The 15,642-nt window shown below is 42.7% G+C and overlaps 2 protein-coding genes across 3 annotated transcripts in view; both read right to left on the bottom strand.

Moving 5' to 3' along the window:
* The window catches only part of col14a1a (collagen, type XIV, alpha 1a), a 173,775-nt gene that overhangs the window by 153,796 nt on the left and 4,337 nt on the right, over positions 1–15,642 (bottom strand). The window lies entirely within an intron of this gene.
* limd1a (LIM domains containing 1a) overlaps positions 7,915–15,642 on the bottom strand; it is an 83,726-nt gene continuing 75,998 nt past the window's right edge. Inside the window, exon 8 of the mRNA XM_078933468.1 lies at positions 7,915–8,110. Within this exon, the coding sequence (XP_078789594.1) occupies positions 7,998–8,110 (113 nt within the window). The 3' untranslated portion in view covers positions 7,915–7,997. The remainder of the gene's footprint in view (positions 8,111–15,642) is intronic.

Here is a 15,642-nt window from a genome sequence, read left to right as displayed (position 1 = left end):
CTGTGGGTGCCGACAGAACATGAGGGTGTCTGATACAAATGACTTGTCACACTTCGACACGTCTGTCCCTGTTTTTCACCATTCGATCACAAAAAATAAAAAAAGATCCTCTCAGAGCTTCACATTTCACACTCTCCACATGAATCCACGTGCTGCAACACTAGTAAAAATGCTCCTTCACAATAAAATAACTTGGGTATAAAGCATTACTCTCAGCTCAGACCTGTTCATGCGTGTAAAAGCAAAAAATAAATAAATAAACACATCAAATACATCAACTTTTTTAAAATCTCTTAGGTGTTAAAAACAAAAACATTTGCATTCACAAACTGACAGCTCCTTTCCTCCTGTCTCTAAGCCTTGTTGTTAACTTTCCCCATTACAAACCCGAACCTGTTTTTGATTCCCTCTAAAGAAAACTGAAGAAGTTTTTTTTTTTTTTTTTTTTTTTGCTGGAGGCCCACTATGATCTGAAATAATCTGCCAATTGAAGCACAGCTTGACACCCTCAGTCTGAGAAGGGACCACTCCTCCCGCGGGTAAGAGCGTGACGGCTGCCAGAGCTTCCTCTCCAGTGAGTAAACGCTCAACTTCAGCTGTAAGCTTTCTTTTCCAATCCACTGATTTGACTCTCCGGTGGCTATTTTTTTTTCAGCCTGTCTTCTGTGCTTCCCTTCCTGATCTCACTTCCCCACTTTCCTCCCTTTTCCTAAACAAGACGTTTTCGTTTATTATATTTTTTATTGTTTACACTTCTTCCAGTCTTTTCTGAGATTTTTCTAAAGTGTTTTCCTCCATCTTTTTCCCCGTTTGTCCATCCTTCTCCTCATTTGTCTTATTTCCTTTTTTACATTCTTTGCCAGTCAGCCATACTTTGAATTTTTCCCCCTTTATCTGACTTCCTGCCCTCTCCCCCTTCTCTCCCTGCAGCCTCCTCTAAGTCCTAGTTTCCCTCCCCTTCTCTCCTCAGATAATCCTGACTCCTCTGCGAGCGTTCAGTCTACGGTGGCTCGGATAATACTCAGGATTTATGGATGACAGCTGTTGGTTTTTGCTGTCACTACACGATAACCATACTGTACCATACACCAGAGAGATGAAGGTGGGGGAGTGGGGGGTGTTCGTGCATGCACTACACATTTTTAAAATTTAATCGACAACCCGTTTGTACACAAAACACCCTGGTTACCAAGACAGCTCCAAACATAAATCCATGCTGGCTGCTTCTCTCCAGCTCCCTCCATTTTTAATCACTTCTGCTGAGCTCAGGAACATTTCTCTTTTGTCACCAACTTCTCTAATCTTTGGCTATTACCTCTCATGTGCTTCCTGCTCCTCTATCATTTCATTTTATTATCTTTTTTCTCTCCTGCTTCAGTGCCTTAAAGCTTCTTTGCATCCCTTTATGTCATTCCTTCAAGTCCCCATGGTTGGTCTCCCCGCTGCATTAGGCGTGTCTCTTTGAGCATGCTCACGGGAAATCAGTTTGCTACGCCCCATATGCAACCCTCGAGGAGGCTATTGTTGCCCCATGCTTGGGAAAAAAATTCAGCAGATAAAACATTACAATAAAGATGATGCATTTGAAAGGCCGTCACCGGAAGTCTGTGTCCATAAACAAGCTTTAACTTTTCAATATAAGGTAAAAAGTTCAACTATTAAACAAAATCATAGACTTTTTTATATACACACACACCGATTTTGTCTGACAGAATTAATTAAGTCAAAACATATTGACAGGTGACGTTTGAGCACACGGACTCTATATTCCAGCATTTCATTTTTCGAAGCCGATGTAATATGCTTCCACAGTATAGGCAAAAAAAAATAAATAAATAAATAAAATCAGAAAAAAACTAAATGGCCACAAATTCATAAATTCAAGAGACCTTTTCAACATAATGTGAGTCAATAATCCATTTAGTATCAAAGCAGTTTTTACTTCACCACAAGTAAGATCCATAAAGTTGAGGAAACTGCTCTAAGCAAAAAGTAGTCAAGTTTATTTTATTAAGTATAACTGAGTACAAGTATAGCAAGTATACCACCTACATGAAGTATAGGAAGTATGCTAACTGAATCCATCTTTAGATTAAGTTAGAACAGTATAACATAACACTATATAGATAGTATATGAAAAGTAAACTTCAAATGTACTGCCTCATTTTTAGTACAGACTAATTCAACTAGTACTACACTTAAATAGACTACTGTTTGCCAAAGGCCATGTAAAACTATGCCACGGATGACAATTGGTCATACGTGAATAAACGTGGAAAAACGCAAGAAAAGTTGTCAATATTTACATGAAATTTTGACAGATGTATCAAGAATGAACCGCGTTGAAACCACGGAAGAAGTATGAATAAACCACGCAAAAAAAACATGTAAACCCGGGCCTCATTGAATTTCTTTATTTTGATATTCAGAGCACTGAGCAGAAATCCCATTGCAGCAGTACCATGGTCAGCGCCCGCCATGGGCCCTGCCAGTGCTTTGTTTTAGTTTAACAGCTGGATTCCCCTGATTCGCACCAGTTCTACATCAAGGCCGTGTCACACTGCCGTCACCATCTGTGTTCTGTGCTTTCTTCAGTTTCAATTGTATCATGGCCATAACAAGTTGATGGTCGCTTCCAACATCAACTCCCCACTTGACCCGAATGTCTGTCAGTGACCTTCTCCACATCCCGTTGATCAGCAGCTGGTTGATTTGGTTTCTGTCTCTTTTATTTCGTGAGTACCATGTCAGCTTTTGGATATCACAATGTGGGAACAAGTTGTCCCCCACCACAAGATTGTTGGTATTGCAGAAGTTGATCCATCTCTCTCTCTGTTTTCCTTCATTGTCCCACAGCCATACTTGCCCATTGCTCTCTCGTTGTTGCTGTTCTCTTTTCCAAGTATTGCAGTCAAATCCCCCACGATTATCAGAACGTCATATCTTGGTGTAAAATTAACTTCTGCATCCAGCTGTTCATAGAAAAGTTCCTTAGCTTCTTCGTCGCTGAAGCACTGAATTGTGGTCATAATTGTATGTTTCCCTTTCATCCTAGCATCTCTGATGTCACTTGTGCCAATTTTCCTGTTTAGTATAATGTTTGCACATTTCAGAAAACTATTCTGGTCTTGGTTTTAGTGCTCAATACTTCTTTTTTTTTTCTTAGTTTTTTTTTTCTTTAACTTGTCCTGTCCAACAGCTGGGCAGACAGATGAGAGCTGAAGGTCTCTTGTGTATATATTTTACTTGACATATTTTACTTTAACAAAAGGGGTTATGAATCTCCTGACAAACTAGAGGTATGTCTGAATAAACCCCTTTTGTAATCAATGCCAAGCTTTATTCATTTTAATCGTTTTTGAAAATATTTTGCGTTGACTGGACGGAAAAGGAAAAGGGGGAAGAAGAGAGAGGGATGTTAGGGGGGGGATAGGAGGGTGATCATAGGAGGGGGAGGGGAATAAAACCATGAAGCAGCATAAAGCAACAAGCTACTGGATGTTTATCATTACGGTAAGTTTCAGATGTAATACAAATCTTAAAGGGCGGGGCCTGTCCACACACACACTCAAATGTTATAAACACACCTGCTAGCTGCAAAAATGTCCACATGTCAACATGTACACAATACAGATAGTGTTCACACATGCACACCTATGCCTTCAAACCAACTAGTGTGAAATATTTTATTTCTTGGTCTTGGTTTTAGTGCTCAATACTTCTATCTTCCTGTCTGTGGGTTCCAAGGTCTGGCTTTCACCAATGTCATTCATACAAGCCTCATGTCCAGACTTTGGAGGCCCATTGCACGTTAGAGTGGTTTTTGATTTAGTCGCTGTTTCCATATCATCTTAGTTTTCTAGATCCAGATAGTTAGCCCTGTGCCAAACCCCCAACCTGGAGGACCAGTGGACTGCTCTTAGTATGGCCTCTACCCTTCAATCTGTCTGGCATCCCTACCAGGAGCACGAAGCTCCAACCACCATAGCCGTCTGTGTCATCGAGACACACAAGCCCCCAACGATGAGGTGGCAGTCCATGGACACCCATTTCAGGTGGTCTCATAGAGACAGGCCAACTATGTTTTGTTATGTTATGTTTTGCTTTTGCAACTTCCTGTCCTGTGTGAGTGTTAACGTCCCCATAACCCATCAAGCCGTGCTTCTACAACCTCTACCTGTGCCTTCCAGACCTTGGTTTCATATTGATATGGACTTCATTGCCCAGACTTTCCCGATCCAGGAGTAAAACTCTTATATTGACAATTGTGGACAGATTTTCAAAGTTGGTACATGATGTACCCTTGCCAAACCTTTCATCTTCCAAAGGACTAGCTGAAGTTGTCACTCAGCATATGTTTCGCCTACATAGCCTCCCTGAAAACATCACCTCTGACCGAGGAAGCCAGTTTGTGGCAGCCTTCTGGAAGGTATTCTGCAAACTGCTAGGCGTCAGGGTCAGTCTGAGCCTGGAAGGTATTCTGCAAACTGCTAGGCGTCAGGGTCAGTCTGAGCTTAGGGTTCCATCCTCAGACTAATGGCCAGGTAGCCCCACAACCAAGATTTGGAGACAACTCTGCGAGCCATGTGCTCCAAGAACCCCAATATACGGTCTTTGCCGCTCTTGTGGGCAGAGTAGTCCCATAACTCACTGGTCAACTCTACAGGTTATTCTGTTTCCCAAGCACCCCTCTTTCCGCTCCAAGAGCAGTTGGCCTCCACTTCTAGTCCAGCACCTTTTGAAAGGCGCTGCCGGAGAACCTGGAGAACATTTCAAGAACAATTGCCACGGAACCAAGAAAGGCTAACCCCTGTGCTGCTCCTCACAACAAAGTGAGAGAGCTTTCTACCACCGATGTGCCTAATAAGCTGTAACCCTGTTACATAAGCCCCTTTCCTATCTTCTAACATCATCAATCCTGTTGCCGTCAAGATAGATATTTCTTCAACTATGAGAATACATCCAGATTTCCAGGTCAGCAAACTTAAAAGAGCAAAGTGCTGTGATCTTTAGCTTATTTAAACTTGTAAGACATCTATGAATGCTAGTAAATGTCTTTATAAGCAACTTAATAGCACCTCACTAATGCTTGTTAATGTCTTATAAGCAGTTTTTTAAGTAATCTTGAGTTACCAAAGAATTGCAGCTACTTTTCTTCCATCTCAGGAAATTTAACAAGCTTTCTGCTGCGGCTGCTGCAAACAAACTTAGGCTTTGTATCATTTAGAACCCTTTGTATAAGCTAACTGTACCTACTGCCTCTGAACTGCACTAAACTCACCATTTCCAGGTTTTATTCATTTGTTTACTCTTTAAACCAGATAAATCTGAGTTGAAAAATCCACACTGGAAAAAGATCTGTTTCCTGTGCAGTGAAGCATGTAAAAACCCTTGTAATTATAATCAGTGATCACATATTAGTGAATAAACAACAAAATGTATAATCAAAAGTGCAATTTTACCTAAATTATATTTTTAAGATTATTTCAAGTAACTCAGTAAGAAACCACTACCACAGCTTTTTTTGTCCTTTTCAAATAATCTGGATTTTAAATTTATTACCGCAATATTAATACAGATCTTTTATTGCTCTCTACAAACTTATACATAATTTCACAGAGTAGGGCACATCTATAATCTAAAATGCTTTGCAGTTCTGTTTAATGTTCGCCACACAGCAACAATTTGTAGCTGCAGTGCTATAAAACATGCATGGGGATGCAGAATCCACTGGATATGGTGGAGAGTGCAGTTAGTTGCCAGTTACACAGCATTTTCAGTCATATTAGATGACTGAAAAAGTTTCACCATTTAATGTTAGCTTTATACATAATTACATTTTTCCCTCGAAGTTTCCTTTGTCTGTTTGTTCATGATGCAGGAATGTTTATTTCATTTTCTGACTACGATTTATAAGGGTTTAGAGTTCCACTCATTCTGAAGAGGCTGATGACTGTGACAGGACGGATCAGTATCAAGAGATTTCTTTGAACAATGCAAATTTGAAAAAAAACAAATCCCTACAGCTGTCGATTAACCAGATCCATCTCAGCATCAAAAACAGGCGTAATATCTTTGGTATACGCTAGACCACATGGTCTGCTGATGAGTCTTGACCTGCAGCTTCGATTCACAGCTAACGCGAAAACAAAAGTACAAAATGAAAAAAAAACCTAAAGACGTGCTCTGTCCTCTGCCTTTCTTGTATGCTTCTAACTTGCACAGAGTGAGGGGAAAAAATGATGTTTCTCTTTTTGATATTTTTAGTGCTTTTTCGGTGAAGAGAAAAAGAGAAACCTGTAATCCACCCTGCAGCAGAGCGCTCCATTTCAGCTAAAAGTATGCTCTGGTTCCTTCTTATGGGTCAGATGGAGGAGCACTGCAGCACAGCCCACTTCCAGCCTGTTAAAAAGGAAATAAGGAAAAATTGACTTGAATATGAGCACACGGGTTCTGATCATCCACGTTTGTTTAGTGAAATATTAATCTGAGGATATTGAGGATAAATCCTAATCAATTTTATAATTGTTGCAGGTGTAATGAACATTCACCGTACTTTACACTACTAACTCTAAATTGTCCCTAGGTGCGAGTGTGAATGGGTGTATGATTGCAGCCCTGCTACCAGTAGCGGTTTTAGGCACGGGCCATACGGGCGATCGCCCGGGGCGGAAAAATGACGGAGGGGCGGCGCCAGCGGCTCAGCCCTTGTAAAATACTTTATGCACCACTATTGTTTTTTTTATATCACGGAGTTTGTAACAGCCTGAAACCTGGCGGCGCCCCCGCCCCGCAGCTGCGCTCCCTCCTGTCTTTGAGAAGTAGACGCAAATGTGTTTGAGAAGGAGAAGGGAGGGGGCGCGGGGTGAAGGGTGCAGGTTGAGAGGTGAGCACGGAGCGCAAAACGCATGCGCAAAACCTGGCTGGATCTTCTTCCAGGGGGGCGACGGTCACAGGTTAGGGCTCAGTGCTTGATGAAAAAAATAAAAACTGCGCCGCCATGTAGCGAATTGGCGCCCCTGGGTGCAGCTGCACGCGCTCCTTCTGGAAATGTGTGACGAAGGGGGGGGGGGGGGGGGGGGGGGGGCTGCGGGTATAAAAAAGGTATAAAAAATCATGCTTTTTGGGTTTTCTTTGTGTGAAATGCCCAAATAAAAGATGGGAAAACAAAACAATGTTCTCACTAAGGTGACAGTTGGTTTAGTCGACAGACTTGATGCCTTTGTGAGGACATTTATGCTAAATGCAAAAAACATCTGAAATATGGAGAAAAAAGGTCAAAGCTGGTGCCCAATTTAGAAAGAAAAGAAAAGAAGAAGAGGAGAAAAGAGACAAAGAAAAGGTTAATATTGCATAGCTAGATGCACGTTTTCTAAATTCGAATGCTACCTGCCCTCCAACAACAACAACGTTGCAGAGGAAAAATCTCTTGTTTGGTCTATCATGACCAAAACTGAAGGAGGCCCAAATATTGTAAATAACGTATTTTTTAAGATTTTCTTCTTAAACGTTTGCTCTGCCTTAACTTGTAACATTAGTTATGATTCGTGTGTGTCTGCTCTGCTGTAGTTTTTGTTGTGTTTTACTACTGCTGCTGCTGCTGCTGCTGCTGCTGCTGTTACCTTTTCAAAACTCCAGTTGATCAAGTCATACCTGAGGTCACCAAAGTCTCAGGAGCAACTCACTAACCTGCTGTTGTTAGTATCAATCATTCAGGGGGGGAGCAGATTTCATATGATGACGTTATTAACAAGCTTGCATCAAGGAAGGCTACAAAGGTTAGGTTTTAGTTAGTGTTTTCTGTTCTTAGTGCTGCAGTTACATTTATTCTAGTGTGTTATTAGTGTGATTTGTAGTTTATAAGATTTATTTTAGATTATTTATTTGTGTTTGATTAAATATTTCCTAACTGTATTTTTGCCATGCTGATAGTCTTTTAATTTTTATGTTCCGATAACTGTTATAATACAGTGCAGAATTCTGATAAACATCTTTTTTTATATCAATTTCTTAGTTTCAGTTACAGTAAATGGACAAAGTGACTCTATTGGGGGGGGGCGCCGGAGGAGGGTCTCGCCCGGGGAGTAATTCAGGGTAGAACCGCCACTGCCTGCTACAGACTGGCAAACTGTCTAAGGTCCCCTGCCTTCGCCCACAAGTGGCCAGAATAGGTTCCGGCAGCCCTGTGACCCCGAAAGGGTTAAAACAGCAGAAGATGAAAAAGATGGGACTGGACGGAAAAGAAGAGGAGGGAAGAAGAGAGAGGGGCGTTAGAGAGGGGGGAGGTAGGAGGGTGATTATAGAAGAGGAGGGGGGGTAACATCATAAAGCCTCATAAAGCCACAAGAAACAACTTGCTGAAAGTTGAAATCATTACTGTCAGGTGTAGATGTATAATAGAAGGGGCGGGGCCTGTCCGCACACACTCAAATGTTACAAGCATTACTGTTGGCTAATTAACATCATTCAAGAAAAAAGCCGTTTTAGCCAACCGGCACACATTGTAAATATATATGAGGGATTCCATTGACATAAACTTATCCTGCTAAAAAGGTTACATGTATTTACATATATACTTTTTATAATTCACAATTTATGAGGCACTTTCAGCCAAACATTAGACCTTACAGATGGATGTGTGTTCCTCTATCGAATAATTTAAAACATATTGATTTCAACAAATTAAAGATACTTAGACACACAATCAAACTGAGTAATGCTTACTCAAATCTTGTAGTTAAATATTAAACATTAAAATCATGTCATGGTTAATAGATTAATTATTTTAAGACATATTTAGTTGCACAATTTATGTTCAGAATCCCTGATGAAAGGGAACAACAAGGACCCGATTATGTCGCCCGGATTGGCGTCACCGGGGCCCACTCTGGAGCCAGGCCCAGGGTTGGCCTGGTGACCGGCCACAGGCCCCGGTCGGGCACAGCCTGAAGGAGCGATGTGAGACCACTCTCCCATGGGCCCACCCCCCGTAGGAGACTTCAAAAAGGGCCGGTGCACCATGGTTTGGGTGGCAGTCGAGGGCGGGTGCCTCGGCAGCCCAATCCCCAGTCATGGAACTTGGCCTTTGGGACATGGAATGTCACCTCTCTGGGAGGGAAGGAGCCTGAGCTGGTTGGAGGGGTGGGACTCTCTACTACTCTGGAGTTGCTCAAGGTGAGAGGGGGTGGGCTGGTGTGGGCTTACTCGTGAGCCCCCAGCTCAGCCGCCAAGTCTTGGAGTTCACCCCGGTGGACGAGAGGGTCATGTCCCTCCGCCTCCAGGCGGTTTCGGCTTACGGGCCAAACAGCAGTTTGGAGTACCAGACCTCCTTGGTGGCTCTCGAGGGGGTACTGGAAAGTGCCCCAATGGGGGACTCCATTGTCCTCCTGGGGGACTTCAATGCCCACGTGGGCAATGACAGTGCCACCTGGAGGGGTGTGATTGGTAGGAATGCCCCCGCCCCCGATCTGAACCCGAGTGGTATTTTGCTATTGGACTTCTCACTCATCGTAGTTTGTCCATAACGAACACCATGATAAAGCACAAGGGTGTCCATCAATACACCTGGCATCAGGACAACCTAGGCAGGAGGACAATGATCGACTTTGTAGTTGTTTCAGGCGACCTTCGGCCCTGTGTCTTGGACACTCGGGAGAGGGGCAGAGCTGTCCACCGAACACTACCTGGTGGTGAGTTGGATTCGTTGGTGGAGAAGGAGGCCGGAAAGACTTGGAAGACCCAAACTTACTGTGAGGGGTCAGCTGGGAACGTCTGGCTGAGCCGTCCGTTAGGGAAGTTGTGAAGGAAATTGTTTTATTATTATCATTGTTTAAATGTATTTGTTTAAACGTGTCTTTAAATGTTAACTCAGATTGACCTTTTCTGAAAACAGTTGTGTGTTTGTTCATCTGCTTCTCATCCCCCACCCAGGATGAGGGGTTTACGACACTGTCCTGAGCTGATAAGGGATACTGTTTGAAGTTAGAATCCACCAAATGGGTCATTATACGACACCCCCTATTGAACTTTTTCTCTTTGTCTTGAAAATGTTACCTCCTTCTTGTGTTCTTAATAAAAGCAGCATGAGGAGAGACAGACCTTTGAGAAGAGAAGCGTGGTAGACGTTTTCTGTCACTCTTGCTCCTCTCCCTCGTGCATGAGAAACTTGATTCTTGTTGTGGTTTGTTGTTTATAATTGTGTTTTTCTTTAATGTCTAGATGCATTTATCTGACAGAAGTCTTTAACTCCCGAATCCGGGAGAACGTCAAACAGGTACCGAGGGAGGTTGGGGACATTGAGTCAGAGTGGACCATGTTTTCCACTTCCATTGTCTCTGCTGCTGCTCTGAGCTGTGGTGGCAGGGTCTCTGGTTCCTGTCGCGGCTGTAACCCCCAAGCCCGGTGGTGGACACCGGAAGTAAGGGATGCCGTCAAGCTGAAGTAGCTGAAGGTAGCTGAGTCCTACCAGGCCTGGCTGGTTTGCGGGACTCCAGAGGCAGCTGACGGGTATCAGCAGTCTAAGCAAGCTGCGGCCCGGACTGTTGCGGAGGCAAAAACTCGGTCCTGGGAGGAGTTCGAGGTTGGCCTCGAAGAAATTCTGGCAAACCATCTGGCGCCTCAGGAGGCGAAAGCAGTTCTCCACAGGCACCGTTTTCAGTGCAGGTGGGGGGCTGTTGACTTCGACTGGGGATATTGTCGAGCGGCGGAAGGAATACTTCGAGGATCTCCTCAATCCCACTGAGACGCTTCCCTTTGAAGAAGCAGAGAATGAGGACTTTGGGGTGAGTTTGTCTATTACCCAGGCTGAATTCACTGAGGTAGTCAACAAGCTCCTCAGTGGCAAGGCCCCAGGAGTGGATGAAGTCCGCCCTGAGACCCCAGGCCATATTGGGCGGCAGTGGCTCAGATGGTTGAGCAGGTCGTTCAATGATCCAAGAGTTAGCCTTTCGATCTCCGCTCCCTCCAGCCAACTGTCGTTATGTCCTTGGGGAAGACACATCACCCTCCTTGCCTCCAGTGTGGCTCCACTGATGTGTGAATGTGCATGAATGTCCTGCTGATGGTCAGAGGGGCCGTAGGCACGTACTGGCAGCCACGCCTCTGTGAGTCTGCCCCAGGGCAGCTGAGGCTACATCAGTAGTTACCATCACCAAGTATGAATGAGGAGTGAATGAATATTGGTCTCTAGTCTTGTTTTCTGGTTCATGCTTTCAGTGCTTTGTATTCATTTAAAATTCTCCACCTCGTCTACAGAACAGTTTCCACAAGTGCCGACCTGGGTCCTATTTACACACGAGCAGACTAAACGTCATCAAAGATCCAAAGCCTCCAGCCACGCCACGACTCCGATCCACGCCTTGACTCAACTCCACGCCAAGCCACTGCTCCCAGCCGCTTCACCAGAATCACCACGCCGTTGGATATTCAACCTCTATACTCAGCCTCTGGTCCTCGTACCATCATCACAAAAAACAGTAGCGCACGCGCCACAAGAAGCGCCCCCCACCCCCGTAATTTCTGCTATCTGCTTCCATGTAGCTTTAGTTTAAGCTGCTGGAGCAGCAGAACATGTGAGGATTTTTACCAGGATCCAGAAAGAACTGGAGGGTAAACCTGCTGGACTTACAGCAGGAACAGAAAGTTTAACAAGAACTGTAGATTTGGAGACAGCGGTGTTGTTAGACACTGATTCTACAATTCTATCATGCTAAATGCTCACAGAGTGATTTCAAGTCAGACTATATTTTCACAGAGTGGACTTAAAGTCGTTGCAGATAAATGCAACTAAATTCATTCATAGAACAATTATAAAACTGTATTTTATAAACATAACAAGAGGCACTTTGTATGGAACTTTATAAGTAGTGCCTTTGTAACATTACACAGCACTGAGCTGAAAAAGCCCCCCCTCTTTAGAGCTCTGCATTTTTACTGTCAATGGCACGAATCCAGAACATGATCATGATTTTAGGCTGTTTTTGTTTTAATTTCGTGTAAAAAAATGAATTAACTGGAGGCAGAATAAGGAAAAAGATCAGATATTTTAATTTTTTGCCATATCATCCAGCTCTAATAGTAGGCATGGTAACGTTTGACATTTTCAGTGCTTAAAGCTCCATTAAGACCAGGCTCAGTCACCTATGATAAAGAAGTTTCTTTAAATCAGACAGTTGCACCGTGACCTTTAGTCCAACGTGAGGCTCATCAGTGAACTGTACACAGAATGCAAGGCGAGTTTGCAAGCAAGCTGTAAAACGTCTGCATAAATATTTAGATCCGAGAAGACGGGGTTCTAGCGAATACTGCAGCAGTAAATGTACACCCCAGAAATAAAGCACACAATTTACAGAAAGGCTGAACATGCATGTTTGCCTCAGTGGATCCTTATGTCTCTAGCCATGATTAATCTGATAAATAATAAATATAGCAATCTAGCCACTTGACAAGGACTAATTCAAAGCAGCAGGAACGCAGAAGTCCCCTATAACTGCTACCTGTAGTGGACAAATTAATTATTTAATGATTAATTCTTTAGGAAACATGGATGTTTTGATCAGTAATGTCCAGCCCTCTGTCTTCAGTTGTTTGATAAATGTCAGATAATTCAAGCTTGCTGGACATTTGGAAAGGCAGGTTACCCACCAGCCAAGTAAAAGCCTATTAAACAAGATCATTTCTGGACTAATGACAGATAATCTGCTACAGTTTTAAGTGAAATAAATCTTCCTGCTTCGACCGAAGTGTTCCTGACTGTATCCAGACATCTTAGTTGTGGAAAAAACAAGCATCCTTCATGCTTAAAAGACTGTTTAATCCTAAACTCAAACCCTCCACAGACAGATGTGGCATCTTGCAGCAACAGGCCAGCCAAAATGAATTGCTGTTGCACGCTCTCTAATGAGGGGATTGAACGATAGCACACTGCCATAGCGTCTGGGAGGTTGTTCATCATCTGCCGTGATTCACTGGGATTAAATCCTGACCTAATTTATGCTGTCACACTTCTGCCTGATTTCTCATTTCTGTTTAGCTGCAATGAGGAACACGACGGAAGCGCTGATTAGAGCGGAAACAACAAAACACTTGGACAAACGGGATGGGGGGGGGGGGGTGCATGGAACACAAAATTTAAAAGAGATTAACAGAGCAGGAGCAGTGAAGGAGGACGAGAGGAAGCAGCGAAAGCTGAGATACAAAGCAAAATAATACCTACTGCTTATTAAACGTTTGATCTGCTAAAAGCAAACGTGACTGGTTTCTTTCCAGATCTCTATTTCAAACATTAGCCAAGAAATGTTACTAGAGTGCAACCATTCTAGGAGTTTAGGAGGTAATTCTTTGTGGACATCCTTTACTCCAGATCTGTTTTGTCTTGCTGCTCTAGTGCTGCATAATGGAAGGAATGTGAGCTACAAAAACACACGCATGTATTTCCGCCTCCACCATCCAGAATCATTTCAATTGGTATGAAAATGACCAAAAAGGGTTCGTGAAGCATCCAAGTCCGGGACATGGAGACTCAAAGGGCCTATATTAAGGCTGCACGATGTGAGGAAAACCTGCGATTCGCGATATTAGTGATCAAAATAGCAATATAACTTGCGATACATGAACAAACAGCTAAAAAACCAAAAACTATTTCACTGCAACAGTTTAATTTAAATAAGAGTCAACATAACTTAAATACTCCAAATGGCCTTAGTCCACGTAAAAGGCCAACTTCTAACATAGAAAGGGCTCCATCCGATTGGTTAACAACCAGAAGGCAACCATCTGATTGGTCAGATGCATAAATGGATTTATTTGATTCGTTAAATACTTAAAGCTGCCATAAGAGTGTTTTAGCACATTTAAGGTTACCAGTTTTTTGCAATTTTCGCCAACTTTTGCAATATGTGTATTGCACAGCTTGACATTTCTATAACATTAAATTTGCGATACATTGTGCAGGCCTAGCCAATATCATGCCTTTCTTAAACTTTTCAGATTATATATATTGATATTTTCATATCCATATACTAAAGAAAAAGTTTTTTGAAATGTTGAGTTATTTTCACAAGCTCATTTTCCTACGCTGAAGTAAGACGACTCGATCTCTGAGGCTCCACCTTCCGCTCTTTGTGGGTGCCGCCCATTTCATGACGTCAACCTAGAGCCGGCCTCAAAAGCCAGGAAAACTAACAAAATCCCAGCTTTTGCAAAGATACATGTGCATATTGTACATAGAAAAAGAAAGTGTTTAGCCGATCACCGCTAGTTCCAAAGAGAAAGTGGGGGGCGGGGCTTGCAGTGTAGACTCTTCCTGGAAGGGGCTCTTTCTTACTTCCATACATATGAATGTAAGAACCTGGTTGTTTTCGTGAATTGGGAGGGGCTGGTGCTTCGACCGCAGGTTTTTAGAGGAATGTTCAGAAATGCTTGTGTAACCGGGACAGCCTTTATCTTATTTTATAATAGCACAAAATCTGTTCAAGGGTTACCATACCTGAGGGATCTCCAACAAACTACTGCATTACACTACTAGTCATAGCCCCTCCTTCCTTTCTTCTTCTTCTTCTTCTACTTCTTTTGACTCCCCTATATATTCCAAAGGCTACTGTTCCCCACCCCCTTTTGTATGACCTCCTGTCAGAGAGGTGGGTGCCATCATCCTAAAATCATTTTATAATCCCAATACATCCTATTGTTTATTGCCCTTTTGGGTTTAATTTTTATTTGTATAACTACAGCAATGTTTGTTTCTAACTTGTGATGTGATGATTAAAAGGGATTGATGGTTCAGGAGAGATATTTTGGGGATTCACTGTTAAAGCTTAAATGTCGATTTGTTTTGTTTGTATAGGAACTGGAGTGGGCAGGATCACACAGTGTATTGTTTTCTGTTTGTTTTATTACCAGAATAAAGGGAGGCTTCTCTCCAAGAGGTAACACTGTGTCACACCATATATTAACCAGCACAACGCAGAAAGCGACCGGTTACACTTGAATGGAACAAAATACCATTTTGGGATTGTTTTTGTGAGGAATTAACATTATAATTCACTTAAAAGCTATAAAAGTTGATTTTGCATGACATGAGCTCTTCAAAGTAACTATATTGTTTAATTGTTTTTAAAGCAACAATCAAACCAAATGCTGAACTGCACTACACTAAAAACACCTTATTATTTTAGGATCCCAGTTGTAAAACAACATAATGTGAAAAGTCAGTGATTCTTTTCTGTCACAGAAACCAGATATTCCAGAACAAAAAATGAAAAACAGCAGGAATGCTTATTGAATCAGACTCAAGTTTATGAAATCAGGCTTTGAATTTAACTAAAAAACGCACTTGAGTTGAATACATTATGCAGCAGGTTGTGCAGAAAAATCACCGCAGCATGAAGCTCATGCCTTCAACGCCTCAACCCCCTGTCTAGCGTAGCGGCATGGGCAGCAGGGGTTGCACATGCTATGATGCTTCAGGAGTGAAATGGCATTATGGGATGAAGGCGACAGGAGCGTGATCTGATCTGATCGGACCTGAATTTTTGCATCCCGCAGAGAGGGGAAGACACAGCAGACGAGGAGACAGAGAATCACAGAAGTGATGGCACAAAACTTAGGAGGACAATATGGGGTTACTTCCAAGGATTTGGATGG

Source organism: Oryzias latipes, chromosome 16 (genome assembly GCF_053564925.1).
Source record: "Oryzias latipes strain Hd-rR chromosome 16, Olatipes_Hd-rR_3.1".
In the NCBI taxonomy this organism is placed as follows: domain Eukaryota; kingdom Metazoa; phylum Chordata; class Actinopteri; order Beloniformes; family Adrianichthyidae; genus Oryzias; species Oryzias latipes.
This window is presented reverse-complemented; position numbering and strand designations above follow the sequence as displayed.